The following is a 25295-nucleotide window of genomic DNA, read 5'->3' as shown; positions in this document are numbered from 1 at the left end:
AAATGTTCTGGAAATAATGACAGTCACAGAACTCTGTGAATACATGAAAAGTCACTTAGTTGCATACTTCAAAATGGTGAATTTTATAACGTGGATTATAACTCAATTTTTAAAAGAGGTTACTGGAACATTTAACAATATAGTGAAGTGATTCACATCATTAAAAAAAACCACACTCTGACTACTGCAGTAAGACTACAGGAGGAGAGGCAGGGAAAACCAATTAAGGGGCAAATATAGCACACAGCATGTGTTACGATGGAATCCTGGGAAGATCGAAAATATGAAAAAGGGTAAGTTTGAGTTACATTTGAAGGTTGAGCCAATAAGAATCACTTGAGGGATAAGATGCACGATATGAAAGTAGAAATTAAAGAGAATTTGGGTTTATTGCCTAATGGGTAAAAAATGGTCCAATTTACTGATGAGGAAGGAGGAATACACCAGGAAAGGGCCCACAAGACAGGGGCCTCCATCTCAACTTTGAGATGCCTGCCTATCAGACATCATGTAGAGGAATTTAAAGTCACAGGCCAGATGAGAGCAGCTAGGAACAGCTTGGGACAGAAAAGAAAGCTGAATTCAGTGCCTTGAGCTAGTCAACATCCCCAGAGGTCCCACAGAGATAAGGATCCATCAATTAAAATGCAGAGAGAGAGAGAGAAGCCCAAAGAATGGTGTACCAAAACCAATAAAGAAAGTGTTTCAGGAAAGAAGACACAATAAGCTGAGTCCAATGAGATTTAGGGATCTACAAAACGAGGAAGAATATTGGTGATTAGATCTGGTGAGCTGAAGGATGTCAACTGCCTTGACAAGCACTGAATAATGGGGATAAAAGTCAGATAGGAACAAGCTGGAGAACCTGAGGGGAGAGGAGACACAGTACAGATAACACTTCCAAGGAGTTCTGTTTTAATGCAAGTCAGAGAAAGTGGAGGCATACATGGAAGGAGATACACAGCAAAAGGAGTGTTTTGTTTTTATCTCAAGATGGAAGTTTCTACAGAATGCTTTAATGGGTGGGAATGACCAATAGAGAGAAAAAAGTGTTGACAGTACTGAATCATATTATCTACCTCTTGTGTTCTAAATGGGTTTTTATTAACTATCCGGTGCTAATACCTATCTGGAGAACCCACAAACACTTCACAGTTAGTTGAACCCACAAACACTTCACAGTTGCATGGTCAAATGGTCACCAACCCACCTCACTTTTTTTTATTACAGTGATTAGTCTACTTTTTTTTTAATTACAAGGATAATTTATCAACTGTGATAATTTCTTGATTGGACACTAAACACAATGGCAACAATATGGTTAGAAAAGGTATCTGTAAATGAGGCTATATAACATTTCACACAAAACTGAGGGGCAAAGTTCCACCTGTCCATACCACAGGAGGAAGTGGGGTAGAAAAGGGCCCCGTAGTGTTCCAAACTGATCAGTGGATTACAGTATCCGTAACTGCTACTTCTCCCCCCAGAGACATATGATAAGAACAAAATGAAGGCATTACACCTTTTGAAACAGACTTTTAAAACTCATTTCATATACTCTTTAAGTTTATAGACATAAGTATGTCCTCAAAATATAAAGCTTGCTTCAGATCTTTTAATTTATAATCTAGCTACAATAGTAGATTTTCATGTGGTAACTTAAAATTACTTATAATTTTATGGAGAAAGTGAAACATGAATTTTTTCCCCAATAAATATCAATCCCCTTCTCCTTCCATTAATTGGAAGAAAACAAAAAAGGTAAAGAAGAAAAAAGAGAGACGTGATTAAACTAAAGAAAACATGCAAGCATATGTTCTTTACATTGCTTCTTTTTTTTTTTAAAGAGAGTGAGAGAGGAGAGAGAGAGAGAGAGAGAGAATTTTTAATATTTATTTTTTAGTTCTCGGCGGACACAACATCTTTGTTGGCATGTGGTGCCGAGGATCGAACCCGGGCCGCACGCATGCCAGGCGAGCGCGCTACCGCTTGAGCCACATCCCCAGCCCTACATTGCTTCTTTTATGTTTTGTTTCATAAATCAGCTCTCCAAATGGTAAAGAAATTCTTCAAAACTGCAATTTAATTCCCTGAATAACAAAAATAAAAGCAAGAGGAGCAGCTCCTTCTTTTGGGTGAAGTAGTTTTATTGGAATATTGATAAATATAATTTACTTAAAAGAAATTTTAGGCTACTCTATTAACTAAGTCCTTCAGAAAACAACAATCTTGGCCTAGAATCATGACCTCTAATAATAAAAATAAACTAAACAATATCCATTATCTAACACCAAAACATTTCACAAGGAAAAAACAAACACCAAAACTTTCAAAAATGTATCAGTTTTGTTAAGAAATGGTACTCATCATATCCTGCTATGCAAATGAAAAAGAACACAGAAAAGACACACACACACACACAAACACACCTATATATTAAAAAATATATACATAGAACTCATATATGTAATACATGTAGAAAAAAGCCCGAAGTTATAACCATCAAATTAATAGTTGTTATACTTTAGTGGTGCGATTATAAAGTGAATTTTTAAAAATTTTTATGCTTAAATATTCTAAAATGACTACATCCTACTATTTTTATGATCAAATTGATTTTTTAATATTTATTTTTTAGTTATAAGTGGACACAATATCTTTATTTTATTTTTATGTGGTGCTGAGGATCGAACCCAGTACCTCATGCAAACTAGGCAAGTGCTCTACATCTGAGCCACAACCCCAGCCCATCAAATTGATTTTTTAATCAATCAGTGATAAAAACACTAAGATAAATATAAGGTGTCATTTTTATTCACACACATTATTGCTTCCCTGGATCTTTGTTATCAGGCAAATATTTGATAGTGCTTTTCCTGGGTTACCTTGCTGTCTCCACTTTAGTTAGGGCCAATAAAAACAAGCAATCAAGAAATGTATCTTCAAAGTACACTACTTTAGAATGTAATGAAAGTCATTACAAGATATGAAGTACTGATACATGCTACAACATGAATCTTGAAAACACTGTACTATGTAATAGAAACCAGGCAAAGACTACATAGTTTGTGATCCCATTTATGTGCAATGTCCAGCACATGCAAATCCAAGGATACCAAAAAAAAAAAAAAAAAAAAAAAACAGATTAATGACTGCCAGGAGCTGAAAGGCAGAGGAAGAAAAGGAGTGATTAGTAAAAATGTGTGAGTTTTTAGGAGGTGATGAAAATGTTCTAGACTGAGGTTTCAACCAAGAGGAATAAACTAATGGAGAGCATAAAATAATATTTTTTAAAAATCTGTAGTAACCTTACTTCCAAAATGCCATCTTGTCTTGATATTTTATATTTTTTAAAATGGCATATTCTCAAGAAAATAAAAATGACATCAGTAGCTGCTTTTCCACATGGAAACAAGCAAAATGGGGCTCCCTAGAGTTAAATCCTCTAAAATGCTGTGGCGAGAAATTTATTCTGTCTCAAACCACAAAAGTGCTTCTGAAAACCCATGAGGTAAATTATTTCTTCAAGAGTGCAGCAACCAAAGGTCAAAACAACACATCAGTCTTTACAGATGCACCCATACTGCAAAGACAATAAGTTGCTGGGACATCTGAAAATGCTTCCAATGTCTAGCTTAGATAGCAACAAAGAGACAGCTTTTCTTCCCTTTAATAGCAGCAGTGGATGTCAGATCAGCTCTTCTCCGTAACCATATAAACTAGGGGGAGGCATGGGAAAAATGGAGTAACTCTGATTGGGCAAAGGAGAGGGAGAGTTGGGAGGGTGGTGCATGGTAGCAGGAAAGATGGTGGAATGAGATGGACATCATTACCCTAGGTACACATATGTATGACAGCACATACGGTGTGACTTACAGTGTGCACAACCATAGAAGTGCAAAGTTGTGCTGCAACTGTGTACAATGAATCAAAATGCATTCTGCTGTCATATATACCTAATTAAAATTAATTAATTAATTAATTTGAAAAAAAAAGTAAATAAACCATACATACATTAAAATGTTAACTTCTTTTCAAATTGTAAATTAGGAATGTCTTTCCCCCCCCCCATTTTTGGTACCAGAAATTGAACCCAGGGGCACTTAACCACTGAGCCACATTCCCAGCAGCCCTTGTATTTTTTATTTTGAGTTGCTTAGAGCTTCTCTAAATTGCTGAGGCTGGCCTTAAACCTGCCATCCTCCTGCCACAGCCTCCCAAGTCACCAAGATTACACGCCCAGTAGGAATGTCATTTTTTGTAGTATGGTCCACAAGGAAAAGAGATTAATCAATAAACAATAAACTCTAAAGCATATTTCAGAGCAGTAGAGATAAAAGAGATCACACAGACAATACAAATGGAAAAATATGGGGAGAAGATGTAAATTAAAGCAAGGTACCACTCACAACTATTATCTTCAACTGAAAGATTAGATTAAAGCAACATAGGTGAAGTTTTAGGAAAGTGATTCACTCAAAGATACAATGGATAGTACTATAAACTGTTAAAAATTCAATTCAGAAAATGAAATGAACTATGTAACAAAAGCTACAGATTATGTAGCTTTTCCAGGAAATTTATCCCAAAGAAATACTGAAGTGAAGAAAAATTCTAAAGGCCTTAAATTTTCACTACAGTGTTAGATCTATAAACAATAAAGTGGAAAAGTAAATGTCCAGCAACATGGAACAGAGTAAGTTAAAATACATGTGCTGGCAAGAATGGAATGACCCAGCTACCAATTATTGTAAGTATAAAAAGTCAGATAAAGTTACATAACACAGTATTAAACTGTAGATTATAGCCCCTTTAAAACAGATGTACATATGAAATGATGTGAATGGAAAAAACAGAAATTAAATCAGTAGTATAGGAAAGCAACTGAAGTCACTTTTAAATTTTTTCAAATTTCAAAGCTGAAATACATTTACAATAATTTACAACCTAAAAGTCTACTTAACATAATGATTACTACTTATTTCTACCTCATACAGTGATCAATTTTAAAAGAAAGAAAACTAAGGTAAAGAAAAGGCAACCCCTACACATACTGCACAGTAATTCATGCCAGTCACATCCAAATGTAGACTTGCTCTTCCAAAAAACCAAGGACACAGATAACTTTTATTTAAAAAGAATGGGTTATAGATTTATTTTTAAGCACTCTATTGTTATAGAGTAAGTATTCACTGTAACTGTTATGTCATTGACATAAGAATGATTCTTTTTCAAAGAAGAGTTATTTTAGATTAAAATTTCAATGACCTTTTCAAGAGGAAATAAAAATGGCTAGGGCTTTTTTTACAAGAAATTTGCTTTGTCAGAGGCTTAATTATTCAATTGATTTTTTTAAAAATCATATGAAGTTCCATAGAAAAAAAGAAAGGAACCAGGAGTGTAAGATGTTCCTTATCAGAGACAGGAAATTAAAGCTCTGCAGTAACACCTTCAGATTTCTAATTTACAAAAACTCAAATCCCCTAGGTTTGCCTAAGAGAAAAAAGGGCATAAGGCGAAAAAAGTATCTTTTAAAGAAAAATGAACTATCTGTAAAAAAGAGCAACAAATTCTCAAATATCACAACTCACAGGCAACTCCCCACAGATTGGCCAGCTAATTATCCTAGTAAAGAGATTAGAGAAACATCTGAAGGGTTTCTGGATTTGATAATTCCTCTGTGGAGAAATAAATGTGAACTATTTCTTCATTTTTATATTTTATTGTAAACACTCATGAAGGAAGGCCCCAGAACACTTCTGGAAGAGAAGGAAGCCACCAGGTATCCTTTAACCTGAGCAAGCAAAAACAACATCAACCAAAGCCTCTCTGAATCTCAAACTCACACATTTAGCTCAACCAAGACTTACTTATAACGCTGAAGGGGCTTAGAAACAAGATGCAAATCATTCTCATCTTCTGGGATATTGTGCCTGCTGCTCCATACAGACCTGGCTATATGCTCTGATGGCCACTCTGCTGGCAGACAATGCACACAGGGATGAGATGGTCAGTTTTGCTCTCTAATTCAGTCATTCCTGGCCCTCCTTGTGGGCTAAGATGCCATCCTTCTGCACACTTGTGCTGCTCAATACCTCAGCCTGGACTGTCCCATATCTCCCCAACTGCTTTCTGACAGAGCATCTCACAGGGTCTCTGTGAAGCCTGCCTCTCAGGAGCTCCAGTACTTTACCCCAGAGACACTCCCCAGCCTCCCAGATGATATGTTCCAACTTTATTAGTTATCAGAAGATAACTGCTTACAAAGGCCTTATATGATTTCTAAGCTGTTTCTCCCACCTAGAGTTAACTCTTGGGGTCATTAAACTTTTACAAATCTTCCATCAATTACCATGAGTTATGTCTACCAATGTTCTATTAAGGCCCAATGATAACTTCTACACCAAGTGTATCACTTTTTATTATGGCATTAGCCCATTAGCCATTATCAGTCAAATCTGAGTTAAAGTAAAAATCCTAAAATCATATCCAATGGGATTCTTTTTTACATCACAGACTATTTCTTTGGTCACTTTTAGCAAATTGGAATTTGGATATCAAAGTAGTCTCAGTATCAATTTCAACAATATTCTGCTAAAAAAGTTGATCACACATGGAATATTCTGGTCATTCATTCAGTAACATCTAGAATCAATCATTATCTAACATAATCAATATTCTGGGGAAAAAGGATACAGCAAAAAATGATTACTTTAATTGTGGGGGAAATTGTGTGCACATTAAAAATTAGTGTTCTAACAGCAAGTAACCTCTGGTCTTAGCTGTCTGGTAACATAACCACTTCATATGTGGTAACAGAAGCAACTGTCACTTCTACACTGTGACTTACAGGCATAATGTCTTATCAATGTCAGTTACTAATAAAGTTGCTCCTGGTTCCATGTCTTCCTCTCAATCCCAACTCTTTGCTGACATTAATGTCTTTGATTCACTCAACCATTAATATTTACTGAGTGCCTATTATGCAAGCACAGTTTATGTAATAGGAATAGTGATGAAAAAGCTTGCATTCCTTTGGGCACAGAGAGGAGACTGATAATGGCTAATTATGATTAAGGAGAAGCCAGCACTTGAATCATCTTGAAGACATTCTATGAAAAGGCCCTGAGGTAGGGATGAGCTTAGACTGTTGCATGACCAGAAAGAGCAACACATCAGGAACAGTCACATACCAATGAAGGCAGAGAGGGAACCAGGTCCTAGCTCCTGTAGGGCATTGTAGGTCAGAATGAGGGTGGGCTTTATTACAAAGGAAAAGTAACTAAAGTACTGATTCTTAAAGCATGGTCTCCAGACCAAGAGCATCAGCATCACCTGGGAACCTGTCAGAAGCACAAAATCCAGGCCCCAACCCAAACCCCCTGAATTAGAATCCCACCCATGCAAGCACACTTAAGCTTGAAAACTACTTCATTAGAGGATTTTATGTAAGCGACTAACATAAAATTACGTTTCTGGGTAAGTTGCTATAAATAATGTTCAGACAGTATTAGTGGCTTGATAAATAACAGCAGTGTGTGTGTGTGTGTGTGTGTGTGTGTGTGTGTGTATTTTGGGGGGCAGTGTACCAGAGATTAAACTCAGTGGCACTCAACAAATGAGCCACATCCCCAGCCCTATTTTGTACTTTAGTTAGAGACAGGGTCTCACTGAGTTGCTTAGCACCTCACTTTTTGCTGAGGCTGGTTTTGAACTCTCAATCCTCCTGTCTCAGCCTCCCAAGTCGAACAGCAGTATGTATAAATGATATCTAATATAAGCTATTATAATGTCAATAGTTATCTCAATAACAATATCAAAACATCACAATCCACGTCCACTTGTATTTATCTTTGCATTTCTGAATTTCAGAGAATTCCAATTCAATTATAAGAAACATAGAATGGGGGGGCTGGGGTTGTGGCTCAGTGGTAGTGCACTTGACTAGCATGTGTGAGGCAGTGGATTCAATTCTCGGCACTGCATATAAATAAAGGAATAAAATAAAGGTTCATCAACATCTAAAAAATATTTTTTAAAAAAAGAAATATGAGTTTCCCTTATCAAAAATGCTTGGGCCGGGCACACCTGTAATCACACCAGCTTGGGAGGTGGAGACAGGAGGATTGAGAGTACAAAACTAGCCTCAGCAAAAAGTGAGGTGCTAAGCAACTCAGTGAGATCCTGTCTCTAAATAAAAATAGGGCTGGGGATGTGGCAATGCTTGGGACCAGAAGTTATTTCTGATTTAGGGGAATTTTTTGGGTTTTGTTTGTTTGGTGTTTTTTTTTTAAATATCTGCACATATATGTGGGAAATCTTAGAATCAGTACCCCAAGTCTAAACACAAAATTCATATGCTTCATATACACCTTATACACACAGCCTCAAGGTAATTTTATACAATAATTCTAAAGCACCTGTGTTGTGACTACAACCCATCACATAAAGTCAGGTGTGAAATTTTTTCTCTTTTGGTATCACAAGATATGCTGCAAAAACTTTTAATATATAAAACTTGCTTTACACACACACATACACATACCCACACACACACACCAAAAAAAAATAAAATTTAAAAAGTTTCAGGTTTTGGAACTTTTGGGTCAGGGATGTTCAGCCTGTACTAAGAACATATATTTTAAATTATATGTTCCATGTATAATTGGAACATATAATTTCCTCCTCCTCAAATCACCAAATAAGAAATCCCAAAAAACATATTTTTCCTCACTTCTCACATCAGAATAGGTTCCCTGCTCCCTAGACCCTGTCCCTTAGTGTTGAAGTCATCCCCATTCATCTAGAATAATTCAAAGAGCATAAAACTTGCCCTAGTCCAGGTCAGAATGAGGGTTGGCTTTATTGCAAAGGAAAGGTCATTAGAGTTCTGAGGCAAGAAGACCACAGAACACCCAACACTTCCAGCAGAAGTAAATTTTTTTCTTTGCCACTCTGCAATCACTCCCACATAGGTGTCTGTATCTGTCTTATCTATCCCACTGGTCTAAAAATTTCTTTAAGACAAAGGTTTGGGTTTTGAAATACTTCCCGTTTTTCTCCTCCACCATTATCCCTCACTCTCCAAAGAGCACTCTGATTTTACACAGAGTGTAAAATATACAACACATACCTGTTCAAGTAAACCAATGATACTATAAGTCGGGGATGCAAAGTTCCATGGAAGAAGGGAACAAGAACAGGAGACTAGAACATGACAATCAGAACATTCACATCAAGAAACATTCATTTATCCATTAAACACATGGCATAACTTCAGAGCGTGCTTTTTCAAAAGGCAGACAGTGTCTGCAATGAAAAAAGACAAAGCATTCTGCTACTCTGGGGAAAGTTAAGAAATCTCTCATTTTCAACTGTGCCTACAGCTAAATTTAGACAGATTTCAAATTCCAAACACATTTCCCAAAGCAACTCACCTTGAGGCTACTTCCACTTTCAAGAGTTTTCATAAACAATCAACAAATAAATTAAAAGAACTAAAAATATACTTAGTTAATTCTTCCCCTCTGCCCTTCTCCTTGTAAGTTTAATATTGGTAGGCTTTCTCCTAAAATTATCATCACTGCTTTGTGGGCCTGTGACTCATTTTATATAAAGATAATGTTATATATTTCACTTTTTTTAAAATTTTTATTCTCTAAGCACTCTATTTATTTTTAAGACCGTCCATGATGCTACAAGTACAGCCAATCCATTGCTTCTAGTTCTTTCCTTTCTACCTCCCACTTTGCTATTTAGTGTAGGCAAGACCTATCCTCACCACAGAAAATTTAAAAATATTTATTCATTCACAAAAAGTCCAATGCTGTGCTAAGTGCGAGAAACACAGATGGAAAGGCATGGTGCCTACACCCTCAAGGAGGTTTATTGAACAAGGAAGAAGCACTGCAAACAATGACTCCAAAATGAGAGAACTTCCTAGTGGAGGTACACTTAAGGTCCAATGAGAACAGGGGGAAAAAAAGCCCCTCAGGGAGAAGATGACTTCACAACAGGTCTACTGAGCTGAAAACTGAAGCATGCGCAAGACAAGCAGGAAGAGGACCATGCAGATAGTGAAACATGTATAAAAGCACAGAGACAAGAGAAAACCCAGCTTGCTGTCTTAAGTAATCCTCAATCCACGAGCCACAAATGTGCTACAAAAATTTTAAATGTATAAAATTTGTTTTACACACAAACACTCTCACAATGTTGGCAAAGTCCAATGGAGCAGAGTAGGTTGTGGAGAGCAGGATACAACAGGGTACAACTCACTGTGAACAAGAGGAAACCCTAACATAAGCACAGGATCCTAATGAGATCCCCTGAGGACCCTAGAGGGGGAAATAAACAGATCTTCCTGAGCGGCAACACAACTCCAAGGAAAGCAGGGGAAATGCCGGTGACCAGGGGCAAGGCACACACACTACTACTTCTGCCTTGGCCAGTGCAGCACTTTAATCGCTAACACTGGTGTTTTAAGTCTTTTTTGATCACTTCCGCTGTGTGGCTACAATTTCTGGGGAAATGTATTACTGACACAAAAAGGCTGAAATCCACTAACTTAGACAACAAAGGAACTTGATACCTAAGCTAAGGAGTTTGTATTTAACGTTATAACAGAAGTCCATCTAGAGGAATTCCAGGGAAGGAAAAGACAGTGCTGCTCAGAGAGACAACCAGGGAAGCAGAGTATTGAATGAAAACACTAAAGGCAAGAAACCTAGCCAGCCATGGTGGCGCACACATGGAATCCCAGTAACTAGGGAAGAAGGCCAGCCTTGGCAACTTGACAAGATCTGTCTTAAAATAAAATTTTAAAAAGGGTTGAGGATATGGCTCAGTGGGAGAGTCTTGCCTAGCATATACAAAGCCCTAGGTTCCATGTCTGGGATCACTCTCTGATAAGATGAAAAGTTGTTTCTCTTCAGTCTCCCGGGAAGGAACTTAGGGAGGGATATGGCAGAGACGTTCCACTATTCCTGCCTCTCTTACTTGCAACCCTGGGTAAGTGCCACTGTTTTTTCTCTCACCTTTGGGGATTCCAAATTGTCACTCAGACCAAGTTAGGTAAGCAAGTGGCAAACTCAGTTGATTGAATCCACCACCAGTTCCTACTATCAGCTGGCCCTGAATGTAATTAAACAATTACATCTTTTACTCTTTTTTGGCATCTATCTGCAGACTTTCCTGTGGTGGAGTTCTAAGGGGCAGGGGTGGAGGGTACTGGGGACTGAACTCAGAAGTGTTCTACCTCTCAACTACCTCCCCAGCCCTTTTGTATTTTTTCGAGACAGGGTCTCAGGAAGTTGCCCAGGCTGGCCTCAAACTTGAGATCCTCTTTCCTCAGCCTTCCCAGTATTGAGGATTACATGTGTACATCACCATACCCAGCTCCTTTGACAGAGTTCTAAACCTTCGTACACTTCCCACCTATCCAAGTCTTTATTGGCAGCACCTCTAAGATCCATTCTCCATACAGCAACAAAACCAATGTTTCTAGTTAATCAAATTATGCCAGTTTTACTACCTAAAACTCAACTGGCTACCACATCCCTTCTCACACCACCTACTCTTGCCCTTAGCCCAAGAAAATCTATATGCTATCAAGTCCTCTCACTTCAGTTCTTGCCACTCTCCCAACTGCCCACTAAGTAATGGCCTGCAGGGCTTCCTCCAGGTCTCTGAAGGAGTCCCTAGGAATTGTGCCCATTTGAAATGTCAGTCTTAGGTATAAGCACATAAATTCCTAGGATGTTTCCTTGCCCACAAGACGGCAAACACGTCCATCTTATTTGAACCTTGATAAGAGACTGTTCATTCTTTTTATCCAGTTTGGATTTCAACAGAGAAAGATGTTTTTCTTTTTCTACTCCAAAAGTAATTATTCTCTAAATGGCAATATCTGAATTTACCATTAGCCAAAAGAATATTATGACTACTGTTTGTCCAATCGAGTATATAAAAATATTATAACCTAGACATCTGCAATCTTGAACAAAACATGTATTTGTACATGAACCTGGTCCAAATCTCATTTCTCTGGAATGACCAGGAGCAAATTACTTAAACCCGCTGAGCCTCAAAGTTCTTATCTGCTGAATGAGAATGGGAAGATCAACTTCACAGTATAATAAGGGTATAAGATAGGATGAGGAACCTAAATTACTGGGCACTGTTAGAGTGAGGCGTTCTCAGTAAAAATCTCTTTGTCTGCCCTAGAAGGAAAGTAAGACAGTAGGGCTTCCAATCCCCTGGGTTTTTATATAAACTGCTCCTTCTACAGTGGAAAAAATGTTAATCACCTTTATCATTTTTTATTATCACCACTAACAGTTTAAATTAGTGTTCTACAACAGTTTATTCATTATGGTTTTCTACTAACTTTTCTACGCTTTTGTACCCTAAGGAATTTTTAGGGATTCATTGAAACGTTTGAAATTTAAATGACATAGTACTAAGTTATGAATTTTACTCTAGAAAAACAACTGATGTATGTTTTGAAAGTTTGGTACTTACCGAACAAATGGACATTTTCACTGAAGATTTATCTATTATCATCCAAATAAATAATTTGTTTCATATTTTATGGAAGGAAAAAAACTAAAAATGACCACAGTTGCTAAGTCTGTGAAACTAGTTTTCCTAACCATCATCTAACAATGTGTGAATTTCCATTTCTTTGAAAAGACAGTTTTCCTCTGATAAGGTAATATGCTATTTGTTTTAAGAATCTGCCTCCTGGGCTGGGGATGTGGCTCAAGCGGTAGCACACCCGCCTGGCATGCGCGCGGCCCAGGTTCGATCCTCAGCACCACGTACAAAGAAAGATGTTGTGTCCGCAGAAAACTAAAAAATAAATATTAAAAAAAAATAATAAAAAAAGAATCTGCCTCCTTAATATTTCATGCTCTCTGAAAGGACCTTTCAGTAACCAAGACTGCCCCACTTTACTCCAGTAAAATGGAGGATTTTAAGGTTTCACCTACCACAACAACTTAAGTATATGCTCATGCCTACTCATATTACCTATTGTTTTCTTTTCTCATTCCAACTAAGAAAATGTTCTGTTAAATACCTAGCACACCATCAAAACACAAATATTTAAATAATGTTCAGCTTGATTAAATGGAAAGAATTGAAAAGAACACTCTGGATTCCTAAATCTTTATACCTCAATCTTCTTATTCTTTGAGATACTCCTCAGTAGAGAAAGCTGGGGATTTATAATACACCATACTAGCATGTGTTGGTATGTGTTGGTATGCAATTATCCTATCTTAGCTTAAAAGAGACTGGAAAACATGCAGGCTTCAAGAATGGGTGGGTGGGGGGGTTAAATTAGCTTTAGAAAGACTTTTGGAGGAGTGCCACACACTATGGTAGATCACCAAAAGAGATAAAGGTCTACTGTATTCCTTAAAAGCTCCAGAAGAGAAAAGTTTGTTTTATTGTTTTCACTGCTGGTAGGAGAAGGGAATGAAGAGTAAGGAAAATAGTTCTTCCTAGAAGTAGAATATAAATAAATGACCCTCGGGGGTCCCATCCAGATAAATTCTCTTCACTTTTTAAAATATAAGCAGGCGTATACTTGTACAAGTTTCTTTATAAAGTCTAAACCTGGTTTCTCCAAACCAGGTAACAATACAGAAAATTCCAATGTCTTTTCATTAATATAACTAAAATCACAAGGCAACTAAATTAACTATATAGCACATGAAATGTGAGATGTTTTGCACATTTTTTAAAAATAGATGTTCTGCCTAACAGCCTTTCGGAATTACAATCTATAAAGGCAGGAACCAGTCTTTAAGAACCTAATCTAAACTTGATTCTGGAATCAAATCTGATCTAAGTTAAATTACCACATTATTATTCAATAGAAAGGAATTTTTTCAGAACATAGTATATCATATAAATCTAATGTTCCATAGCTATAGCTTCAAAAATTTTTAGTTTCAAAACACAATTTCAGATTGGAAAATATATGCAAACAAAACTAGATAATACTAAGTAATAACATTAATACAGGCAATAATTTGATTCATCATGTGTAAAACTGTTAAAGAAGATACTGCAATATCCTATTTATTTGTCCTAGATGCCCAATATCAGAAGCTTAAACAATCAGTTTTATTTTACAATATTACAAAATAACTAGAAATAATTATAATGTCTCTATAGCATTGAAAGATAAAATACCATAAGTTCAAAAATTAACACATGATCATTTCAATAGAACTTTTAAAAATTATTATGTTTTCTTGACATATTACCTGCATGGGCCTAAGGGTATAGTTCAGTGGTAGACCATGTGCTTAGTATGTACAAGGTCATAGATTCAATTCCCAGCACTCCATCCCCCCAAAAAGAAAAACCATATATTATTGGTAATCTGTATCAAGCCTAAGTGATAACTTTGATTTGACTGCACTTCAGTAGCCATCAGGCACATACATGTGACTATTTAAACATAATTAAAACTAAATAATTATTTTTTAAAGTTCAGTTCCTCGGTCCCATAAGCCACATTCAAAGTTCAGTAGCCACATGTGCCTGGTGACTACCATACTAGACAATACGGATACAGGACATTTCTATGTAGCTGGACAAATACACCAAATATGATGTGGCAACATTTACCACTAAGTGACACAGGCAAAGTCAAGCACTCTGGCCTTAATGTGGCACTGCCAAATAGTGTGTGTGGTTTTGGTATGTAGTTTTTTGTTTTGTTTTGGCCATTTCAGCAGTAGGTACAGAAATTTTTATAAAACTGTTATCTGAAAAGAGCAGCAAATGCTTTTAGAGTTAGCCAAGCTCTTTCAAAAAAAATTGAATATAACACTTCACAAATGAAAGTAGTCAATAAAAGATACCTAATGTGGTTTTAAAATGGTTAGAATTTTTGCTTTCGATAACTGACTCTATTCGACAATCAAATACAATGAGTGGATCACTAAAAAGCCAGTCTCTCCAAGTGCAAATAACCTATTTTTTAATAAAGAAAAATAAGAATGTTTTAGGTACAAAAGATTAATCAGTTTTCTCCTCACCAACTTGTAGAAATATCATAGAAACATAGATATTAGCTATGGCAGGTATCTGAAAATGAGAGTAATTATCACTCCAATTTCTGCAGTACCCTATCATTATCTCTGTGATTCTCAGTGCTTGCCTGTTTATTTTTAGTTAGCCTACTAAACCCATCTTCCACTTCTGGTTGGGACCAATTATCACTTCATGTCCCACATAAAAGAAAATCACTTGATTCTGTACCATTTGGTGAGAAAACACATGAAATCCATTTATCTGCACAATTTTAATATAATGCAGTCTAAGAAGCAAAGTTATCTTTAGAATGCCCTTAAGAGCATATCAATTAATGTACTCTATGCCACAGAAACAATTTAACACTTAATGGTTATAATGATAAATTTTAAGTTATGTACATTTTACCACAATAAAAAAGTATATCAAGGCAACTGTCTACATTCTGATTATCCATTTTTATATTATTAGGCATTATAATTTTTCCTGAAAAAAAAATTGGTTTTAAATTTCCAAAGTGATAAAATACAACATGGGGCTTGGGTTGTGGCAAAGCGGTAGAGCGCTCACCTTACACGTGTGAGACCCTGGGTTCAATCCTCAGCACCACATAAAAAAATAAATAAGTGAAATAAAGGTATTGTGTCCAACTACATTTTAAAAAAATTTTTTAATTAAAATAAAATACAACAAATCTTACTCATGTTGGAATAAAAATCCAAGCATATTAAAAGCTAAAAATGAAGAACACTTTTTAAGATTTAAAAATACTTTTTAAGTAAAAACACTTTTTAAGATATCACAGTGATGGACTGGGGTTGTGGCTCAGCAGGAGAGTGCTTGCCTAGCATGTGCGAGGCACTGGGTTCGATCCTCGGCTCGACATAAAAATGAATGGATAAAATAAAGATATTGTGTCCATCTACAACTAAAAAGACATCACATGGGGCTAGTAAATGAAAAATTTTTTCATTTGTTTATGTATCTCAAGTTTAAGAGTCTTCTATTTACTCAATATCACAAAATCAGTAGTAGCTTTTATCTTGCACCTCTTACAAGCTAGGCACTGTACTACTGGCTTCCATCACAAACAGTAACTCTAATCCTGAAAAACATTCTAAGAGCTGGATACCATTATCATCCCCAATTTACAGATGATGAAACTGAGAGACAATTTTTTTAAGTGACTTGTGATCACTAAAAGTGGTAGCTAAGCAAACACTGAAGGGTTAGTCTGATTTCAAAGTTGGTACACATGCATCATACAGTCTGTGAAAGATAATCAAGAGGAACCACACCTGCTAAACTGAATGTAATCACAAGAGCACATAACTTTTAAGAATTCTGATTATCTAGTATGTACCTGGGAGAAGGAAAAACTCTCTACCTTTTGTAGAAACCCCAAAGGATACCATGACATAAAATTAATCTTTAATAAAGAGACCATATTGCAACAACCAACACCTTGTCTCTTTACTTCTGTGTTCAGGAAAAAACTCAGACACCTGCAAAAATTACTTAAAGATAAAGAAATGTAAATCCAAGGAATAAAAATCTTAAAATCCTTCACCCTTATCCACAATACATATTTTTAATACAGGACATTCACATTACAAACCTAACTTCATAAATAAATATCAAACTAAAATCAGATGCAAAATGCTATTAACATTTCCAATTCCTTGAATTCTGGCAGGACAACCTATCCCAAGCCATCTAAACCCAATTAAGCAAACTGCTATGTTTGTTCAGTATGTGCAAGTTTCGGGCATCCTCCAGGAAACAAGTAAGGGGTCAGGGGACAGCATATTATATTCTGCGTGTGTAACTTCAGAAAACAAATTGTTATCACTTCATTCTTCAGGTTTTGCAAAAGCAAAAGAAAGGTTGTTCCTTTGTTTCAACAAATGAAGCATAAGAACAAGGGATGACTGCAAGATGGTCCCGCTTCAGTGGGAGAGGAGCAAATACAACTTTCAGGAGGCCATGCCACATGCCTGTGGAGCTCCCAAAGAACCAGCTAATCCTCTCCAGAGGTCTTGCTTGAACAATCTGTGGGAATCAGAGGGAGGCGGGCACAGACGTTTTCCTGCGATCTAAAACTTTTGAGGTTGTATTTACTAAAACCGATTCCACAAAGAGATAAGAGTGACTTGGTTGCTATCGCAGACATCAAGCTCGAAATTCCACTAAAAAATAAAGCCAAAGTACCCTTTTCAAAGTGTGTTTGTTATGTTCCAATCCGGTAAAAAGTTTGATCAATCAAAAATAGAAAGACAAAGCAAAAAAACAAGGTTCCCAGTTTCCCTAGTCTTGACCTTCAAAGAATCGCAAAAAAGTCAGGTCCCAAAGAGTAAAAGTTTCGAGCGGCGGCCCCAACCAGCTGCTCAACTAACTCCGGAGCAGGTGAGGGACCCCTCCTGGCAGGGAGAGTGTCCTCGGGCCCCAGGCTGGGGGCTGGGAGGATGGAGTTCGGACCCTCCCGACACCTCCAGAGGCTCGGGTGGCGGGGCCCGCGAGGCTGAGCTCCCGACCCACAAGCGGCGCGGACGCCCCCGCCCGCGACCCCGCACACTTCCGGCCCCGACGCCCCGCGCCCCCCGCACGTCTACCCACTTACCGGCATCATTTTGGACCCGAACCGCATCGAAGCGGGGGGCCAGATTGCAGCCCCGGCAGAGCGGAGGCGCTCCGGGGGTCGCGGGCACCCAGGAGCAGAGCGGAGCGGAGGGCGAGGCCGCCAGCGACGCGGCGGACCTGTTGAAAGGCGGGGGCGCGCGGGTGCCCCCCGCAGTGCAGGGGCGCCACCGAACCGCGGGCCCACCCCCCGACCGGTCGCCGGACACGGCTTTGTCTCCTTTGCGCTCGCGGTGGCCCGAACGCCCTCCTCCGCTCCGAAACCAACTAATCCCCGGCCTGGCCCCCGAGCCCAAGCCCGCCCCGCCCCCGAGCCCGCGTCCGCCCCGCCCGCGACGCGCCGGACGGCCTGGGGGAGGGGAGCGCGGGGCCGGCTGCGGCGCGCGCCTGCGCGGACCCGCGGGGCGGGGCGCGCCCCGGGCGGCGGAGCCAAAGACCTTTTCTTTTCTCGCCTCTGGTCGAAAGTGCAGTCGGGGGCGCGCAGCGGAGCGGCTCGAGAGCGCGCCTCTGGCGGAGCCGCGGGTGTTGGGAGGCGGTGCCTCCGGAAACAATAAACGTGAAAAACTTGCAGCGAGATGGAGGGCTGTGAGTCGCACCTGCTTTGCGGCTCGGAATTGAGCAAGAGTCCAACCCTCTGCCTTCGGGAACGTGGGCTCGAGGTTCGACGCCTGGGCCGGGCGGAGAGGGGCGGCCCGTCCCGACAAAATGGAGATCCGCGTGTCTCCTGGGTCCGCAGCACAATCCGAAAGTTCCTCGACTTCTTCACCCTTGGTCTCCTTTATGATTGTCCAGGCCTGTCCTGTGATACTTGCTATAATGTTAAAAAAAAAAAAAAAGGATGGGGGGGACTTCAGTATGACAAAGGCAGACTTTATGTTATGTATATTTTGCCACAATCAAAATGAATAATTCAAAATATAAAAGCAACCAGGAGCCTGCGACTGGACTCGCAAGGATAACGCAGGAGGATCGCAAGTTCGAGGCCAGCATGGGCAACACAAATAAAATAAAAAATGTAAGAAGAGCTGTCTCGGGCTGGGGTTGTGGCTCAGCGGTAGAGCGCTCACCTTGCACGTGAAAGGCCCTGGGTTTGATCCTCAGCATCACATAAAAACAAATAAATAAAACAAAGGTATCGTGTCCAACTACAACTAATAAATAAGTCTTTTAAAAAAAGAAGAAGAGCTGTCTTAAAATTAAAAAAAAAAAAAAAGAACTGTAGATATAATTCAACTGTAGAGTAGTTGCCTAGCACGCTGGAGGCTCTAGGTTCCATCCACAACACTGTAAAAGGGAAAAGAGAAAAAAAAAAAAATGTCAAGCAGCATTCTGAAGAGCTTTTCGGCTTGTAACATCCTACAAACTGCCTGTGATGGAGAGATAGAATCTTTTTGTAGGCAGGGAAGCAAAGGCTTAGGAAAATTGCAGTGGCTTACTTTAAAAGAAAAACAACTGAACAGTTACCCCCTTCCACATTTTAAGAAGTCCTTTAATTTCTCGTTAAGTTGTCCGCTTAAACCCAAAATCACTTTCCTCTGTCATTTTACATGACTATTCAGTGGAACACACCTAGGTTTATGTAGCTCCAAGAATGGATGGCTTTTTATTAGTCTAGCATATCCTTTACCAGAATGTCCATTGAACTCCCTATTGCACCACCCCAGCTACTATATCTGGAAATATCGTTATGATTGTAACAGGGGTCTACTTCATGCTTTGAACATAATCCTTGCTGCTTTGCCACTGCAGTATATTTTAAAACTGGTGGATTTTTTTTTCTTACTCTTCTTCCTTTCCCCTCTTAGGGCAATTTATCTGTCCTTCAGCTCAGAGACCAGCAGAATGAAGGAGTCCATACTTCAGAATTGACACCTACAAATCTAAGAAATGGCTATCTTTCAAGGTTACAAATGAATTATGGCTCCTGACAGGGCAAAGCTGGAGAGTAGCCTTTGAATTACCTCTTTAAAAGCCTTCTGTTCCCCTTCACAGAATCATAGCCCCTGGGACAGGAGTTCCCTGTGTTTCTCCTTTATAAGCAAAGCAACAAAACTTCTTTTTGTTTTTATCAAAACCTAGTTCTCTTTATTCTATTGGCATTGGGACAAGAATCAAGCTTTCAGTTTCATGACCAATTGAAGTGGAATTAAGCTGTCTCAAAAAATAAAATGTAAAGTCTAGTTATTTTAATAAAGTTTTCTTTCCAGGCATGGTGGTCCACACCTGTAGTTCCAGTCAGTCAGGAGGCTGAAGCAGGGGGATCACAAATTGGAGGTCAGCCTGGGAAACTTAAGGAGACCCTGTCTCAAAATAAATATTAGAATAAGGGAGATTGAGGATGTAGCAGCTCAGTGGTAGAGTGCCCCTTGGTTAAATCCCTAGTAATCAATGCCCACCCCATGCCACCCCCCCAAAAAAAAGAGTTTTCTTTACTAAAATAAGGGAAATTCATCCTTTCATTCATTTGGTAAATATTCATCAAATACTTATCATGGGCTGGTTGTTCCTTACCGGAGATCCATTAATGAAGAGAATAAAGCTCAATGGACAATAAAGCCAAAAGTTTAGTATGTTAATAATTAATATAAACTAATTATAGTCGTTGGAAAAAACGACGATGGTAAGGGAATGAAGCTTACAAGTACAATAAGGTCATGTTTGAGCACAGACTTATAGGAAATGAACAAGTGACCTACATGGATATGTGAGAAAAGACTTCCAGGGAGAGGGAACAGCCAATGCTGAGATGGGAATCTGCACCATCTCACCCATCTGCAACAACAAGGAGGGCAAGATTGCTGGCAAAGACTGAATGAGAAAGAAATTAGTAGAAACGACAGGAAGGGTAAGATAATGCAAAGCCTTGTGGGCTGTTATGGTACGGACTTTGGCTTTTACTCTGAAATGGGATCCATGGAAAGATTTTAAACAGAGGAATGCTGTGAGCTGACTTATATTTTAGTAAAGTCACTCCTGCTGTTGTAGAAAACAAAATAAATTTAGAGAACCCAAAGGAAGCTCTCTTTCAATAATCTAGATGAAAGTAGGGGCTGGGGATGTGGCTCAGTCATAGAGTGTTGCTTAGCATACACAAGGCCCTGGGTTCAATCCCCAGCAACACACACACACACACACACACACACACACAAATGAAAATGGCTTAGGCAAGTGTGTAACCATGGCTGTAATGATTACAAAATTGGTTAGGTTTTGAATGTATTTTGGACAGCTGAATATACAAAATTTCCCAAAAGATTAGATATGGAATATGAGAGAAAGAAGTCAAAGATAAGTCCAAGATTTTTCACCTGATAAATGAAATTATTCACAAACCAAACTGGATAAGACCCTGAGTGGAACAGTTACACAAAATAGGAGCTCTGTTAACTTTTAGAATTTTAACAAAAATAAGAGAAACTCTGATCCTGAAGTCTAGTACATTTGTGGAAAGCAAAAAAAAAAAAAAAAAAAAAATCTTTCTGGGAATTTGCAGTTCATAAAGAAACAAATTTGTACCAAAAAAAAAAAAAAAAAAAAAACCTGCCTAGGATATCATGGTCCACAGTCATCTAGATAAAGAAATTTTGAACTTCAGTCTCTAACTCTCCAGTTACCCCCGCCCACCAGAAAACTGCTCACACAAAATAGTAAATTATCTTTAGTATGAGCATTGGCATCCCTGGATTAACAAAAATATTATTACAATGGAACTGGAAACAAGGAGAGAAGAATTGGAATAAAACATTTCTGTTCTATTTCTTCACTGCCTGTTTTCATAAATGCCCTGCCCAAGGGAAGGGAGGGGAAAAGGGACAGCAGCTGGCAATTTGTCCTGAAACTCACTTCCAGCCAATTGAGAATTCTCAGCTGCCAAATAGCAGGTATGTTTATTTTAAGGTCTGTTTTGTTTTGTTTGCTTATTTGTTTTTTAATCACAGAAGCATGAAATCCAAGAAAACTTTTCTTTGCTCTTTTCCTCAAATTCTGTACCACTCACATATGGCTCTCAGATGGGTTGTCAGTTCCCTTCTAAGCTTCACTTTTTCTTCCCTTCCACCCTCACCTACTTATTTTTTAAAGAGTCTCTACTTGGTTCTCCCCACCCTATAATTCTGTATTCCACTCCAAGAAAGATAAGTCAAATTACCACAAACTGTGTGGGGAGAAACTGTCTTCTCTCTTAGATCTCACCCCACCCCTAGGCACAGTACAATTAATGATATGTTTGGCTTGAGTTCAAATGTTCAAGTTCCCAACTTCTTCCCCATGTTACTCTTTCCCATTTCCCACAGATGTTCCAAACCCAGAATCCTCCCCCTACTCCCCAGAAGATGAACTCCCATCTTTCTTAGTTAATAAAATAAAGACAATTGAGCTTGCACTCACTCCTTGAGGCATTCCTCCAAAGCCATGAAGGATCAGTGCCAGGACCAATCAGATACTAATATCTGCAGATGTTCAAGTCTTTTATGCAAAATAGTATAGTATTTGCATATAATCTGTGTTCATCATCCTGTGTACTTTTTGTTGTTGATGGTGGTAGTGGTGGTTGTATCAGGGATTGAACCCAGCCACTTCACCACTGAGCCACATCCGCAACTCTTTCTTTTACATAGAGACAGGGTCTTGATAAGTTGCTTAGGGCCTTACTAAATTGCAGGGACTGGCTTTGAACTCCTAATCCTCCTGCCTCAGCCTCTGGGACTGCTGGGATTACAGGCATGTGCCACCAGGCCCAGCCATCTTGTATACTTTAAAGAATCTCTTGATCACTTATACTACCTGAAACATTGTAAATACTTTACAAGCTGTTATACTGTATAACGCTTGTTACATTGTATTGTTTAGAGAATAATGACAAGGGAAAAAGTTTGAACAGGTTCAGTTCAGACACATTTTTTTTTTCTGAACATTTGATTGAAATAGATTGGCTGAATCTGCATATGTGGAGCCCACAGATATGGAGGACCAACTGTGCTCTTGTGACCTATGTTTTGTCAGAGACTGTTCTAGACTCTAGAAGCAACAAAGACTCTTCCTTGAAGCTTATATTTTAGTTGGGAAGCTAGAAAGTAAGCAAATGAATGAGGTAATAATAAATGCTATGAGGGAAAAATCAAAAAGCAACCAAGTAAACCTAAAAGAGTAATGTCTATTTTAGAAAGGGTGGCCAGAGAACATCTCCCAGGAATGAAGCAGGGGAAGGAATCAGACTCTAGGCATTCGGAAGAAGGGCAAAGGGCCTGAAATAGTCTTGTGTTGACATCTTAAAGAAATAGCAAAAAGGCTAATGTGCCTGGAGCCAAATGGCCAAGGAGGATAGTAATAAGAGACTTGGCGGATGTAACCAGAGCCTGGAGCATGCAGCACCATTTAATGTGCCAATTATCTTCCCCAGATACTTCTTCTTTGAGCTTTATTTTTAAATTTTTTAAAAAATTTTTAACTCACTTATAATAATTGTACATTTTTATAGGATACAGTGTGATATTTCAATGTATGTATACAATGTGTAATGAATGATCCAATCAGGGTACTTGGTATTACTTGGTATATCCATTATCTTGGACATTTATCATTCCTTTGTGATAGGAATATTCAAAATTCTCTCTACTGGCTACTTTGAAATATGTAATTAATTACTGTTAACTATCATTATTTTGGGCTTTCTTAGGCTACAAATTTATTCACTTCTCTTCTGCATTCCCCTCAAGTTAGTAGTAATCAGGAAAAAAGAGATGGAGGAGAAGCTCGTTTTTCGTGCCTTAAATACCTTTCCTCCTTAAGGTATGTGGCAAAATTCTACTCATCTTTCAAGTTCCTACTTAAGTCATGTTTGATATTTCTCAAGCAGAACTAATCAATACCTCATCTACATTCTATGTTGCCCTGTTGCCACATGGTACCATATGACATAGAAATACAAGACATTGCCAGGCAAGGTGGTGCACCAATCCCAGTGGCTTGGGAGGCTGAGGCAAGAGGATCTTGAGTTCAAAACTAGCCTCAGCAAAAGTGAGGCATTAAGAAACTCAGTGAGACATGCTAAGCAACTCAGTGAGACCCTGTCACTAAATAAAATACAAAATAGGGCTGGGGATGTGGCTCCGTGGTCAAGTGCTCCTGAATAATCCCCAGTACCCCCCCAACAAAAAAATCTCTCCAACGAGATTTAATGACAAAAATGACTTCTTATTCATTTGTGTACCTTCAGTCCTAACACTGTGCCTAGGGCAAAGGTACCCAATAAATGCAAAATTGGCAGTATGCAATAAATGTTTACTATGCTCTCTTCTCTTTGCTAGGTTTGTGAGGTTTGGCTTCTGATTCCTGCAATAGCTTTGGGCAGTTCTTCCTTCGTCTTCTCCTTCCAAAGCACTCTCTAAATTCACCTAGGGATTGGCAAACTAGAGGCCAAATCTGGACCTCTGCCTGTTTTTGTATTGCCTATGAGCAAAAATGATTGACATTTTTTTAATCGTGAAGAAGGAAAATCAAAAGCAGCAGTAGATTTTGTGACACATAAAAATTCCATGAAATCCATATTTCAGAGTTTATAAATAAGATTTTACTGGAACACAGCCACACTTGCTTATTTGCATATTGTATTGTCTGGGGCTGCTTTCTGGCTATAACAGCAGAATTTATCAGTTTTTTGTTTGTTTGTTGTTATTGTTGTTTGGGGTTTTAACCCAGAGCACTCTACTACTGAGCTACATCCCCAGTCTTAATTATTTATTTATTTACTTATTTGTTTGTTTATTTTTAAAATTTGAGACAGAGTCTCACTAAGTTGCTGAGGGTCTCACTACATTACCCAGGCAAGCCTTGAACTTGCAATCCTCCTAACTCATCCTGACACCTGGCATGAATTAAACCATGGTGACAGAACCCGAGATCTTTGTTAATTGTCCTGGTGCTATGGCTCTTGTTTGTAGTCAAAGCTACAAGGCTGAGGGAGGAAAATCACTTGAGAACCTCCTGGGCAACATAGGGAGATGCCAATCAAAACAAAGTCAAAAAAGTATACATTTATTTTCTGGAAGTTTGCTATTGTATTTGCTCTATCCAGCAGCAAGAATAATCTGTTTGGCACACAGGTAATCATGTCACCTCCATGCTTCCAACTCTTTAGTCAAAGTGGAAGGGATGTAGATGGGGCAGGACTGAAGGTTGAAGGATATGAAAGCCAGGTGAGTAGTACATGGACACATACACTTTTCCATCTTCTTGTGTATACTCTAAATTATAATAACAAGTCTTTTAAAAAAGAAAGGCTATCATTTGCTCTCTGTTGGATTTCTTTCTTTCTTTTTTTTTTTTTTTTTTTGGCACAAGGGATTGAACCCAGGGGCACTTAATCACTGAGCTACATCCCAGCCTCACTAAGTTGCTAAGGCTGGCTTTGAATTTATGATCCTCCTATATCTGCCTCCCGAGCCTCTGGGATTATAGGCTCATGATTTCTCATCTGCTTTAAAAAAAAATTAGTTGTAGATGGACACAATGCCTTTATTTATTTTTATGTGGTGCTGAGGATTGAACCCAGTGCCTCACATGTGCTAGGCAAACACTCCACCACTGAGCCACAACCCCAGCCCCAT

At 38.6% G+C, this 25295-nt stretch overlaps 1 protein-coding gene across 1 annotated transcript in view; it reads right to left on the bottom strand.

Moving 5' to 3' along the window:
• The window catches only part of Tp53bp2 (tumor protein p53 binding protein 2), a 62673-nt gene extending 44710 nt beyond the window's left edge, over positions 1-17963 (bottom strand). Inside the window, exon 1 of the mRNA XM_026407152.2 lies at positions 17675-17963. Within this exon, the coding sequence (XP_026262937.2) occupies positions 17675-17701 (27 nt within the window). The 5' untranslated portion in view covers positions 17702-17963. The remainder of the gene's footprint in view (positions 1-17674) is intronic.
• Between the last annotated feature and the right edge of the window lie 7332 nt (positions 17964-25295).

This window comes from Urocitellus parryii, chromosome 9 (genome assembly GCF_045843805.1).
Source record: "Urocitellus parryii isolate mUroPar1 chromosome 9, mUroPar1.hap1, whole genome shotgun sequence".
NCBI classification, from domain to species: domain Eukaryota; kingdom Metazoa; phylum Chordata; class Mammalia; order Rodentia; family Sciuridae; genus Urocitellus; species Urocitellus parryii.
This window is presented reverse-complemented; position numbering and strand designations above follow the sequence as displayed.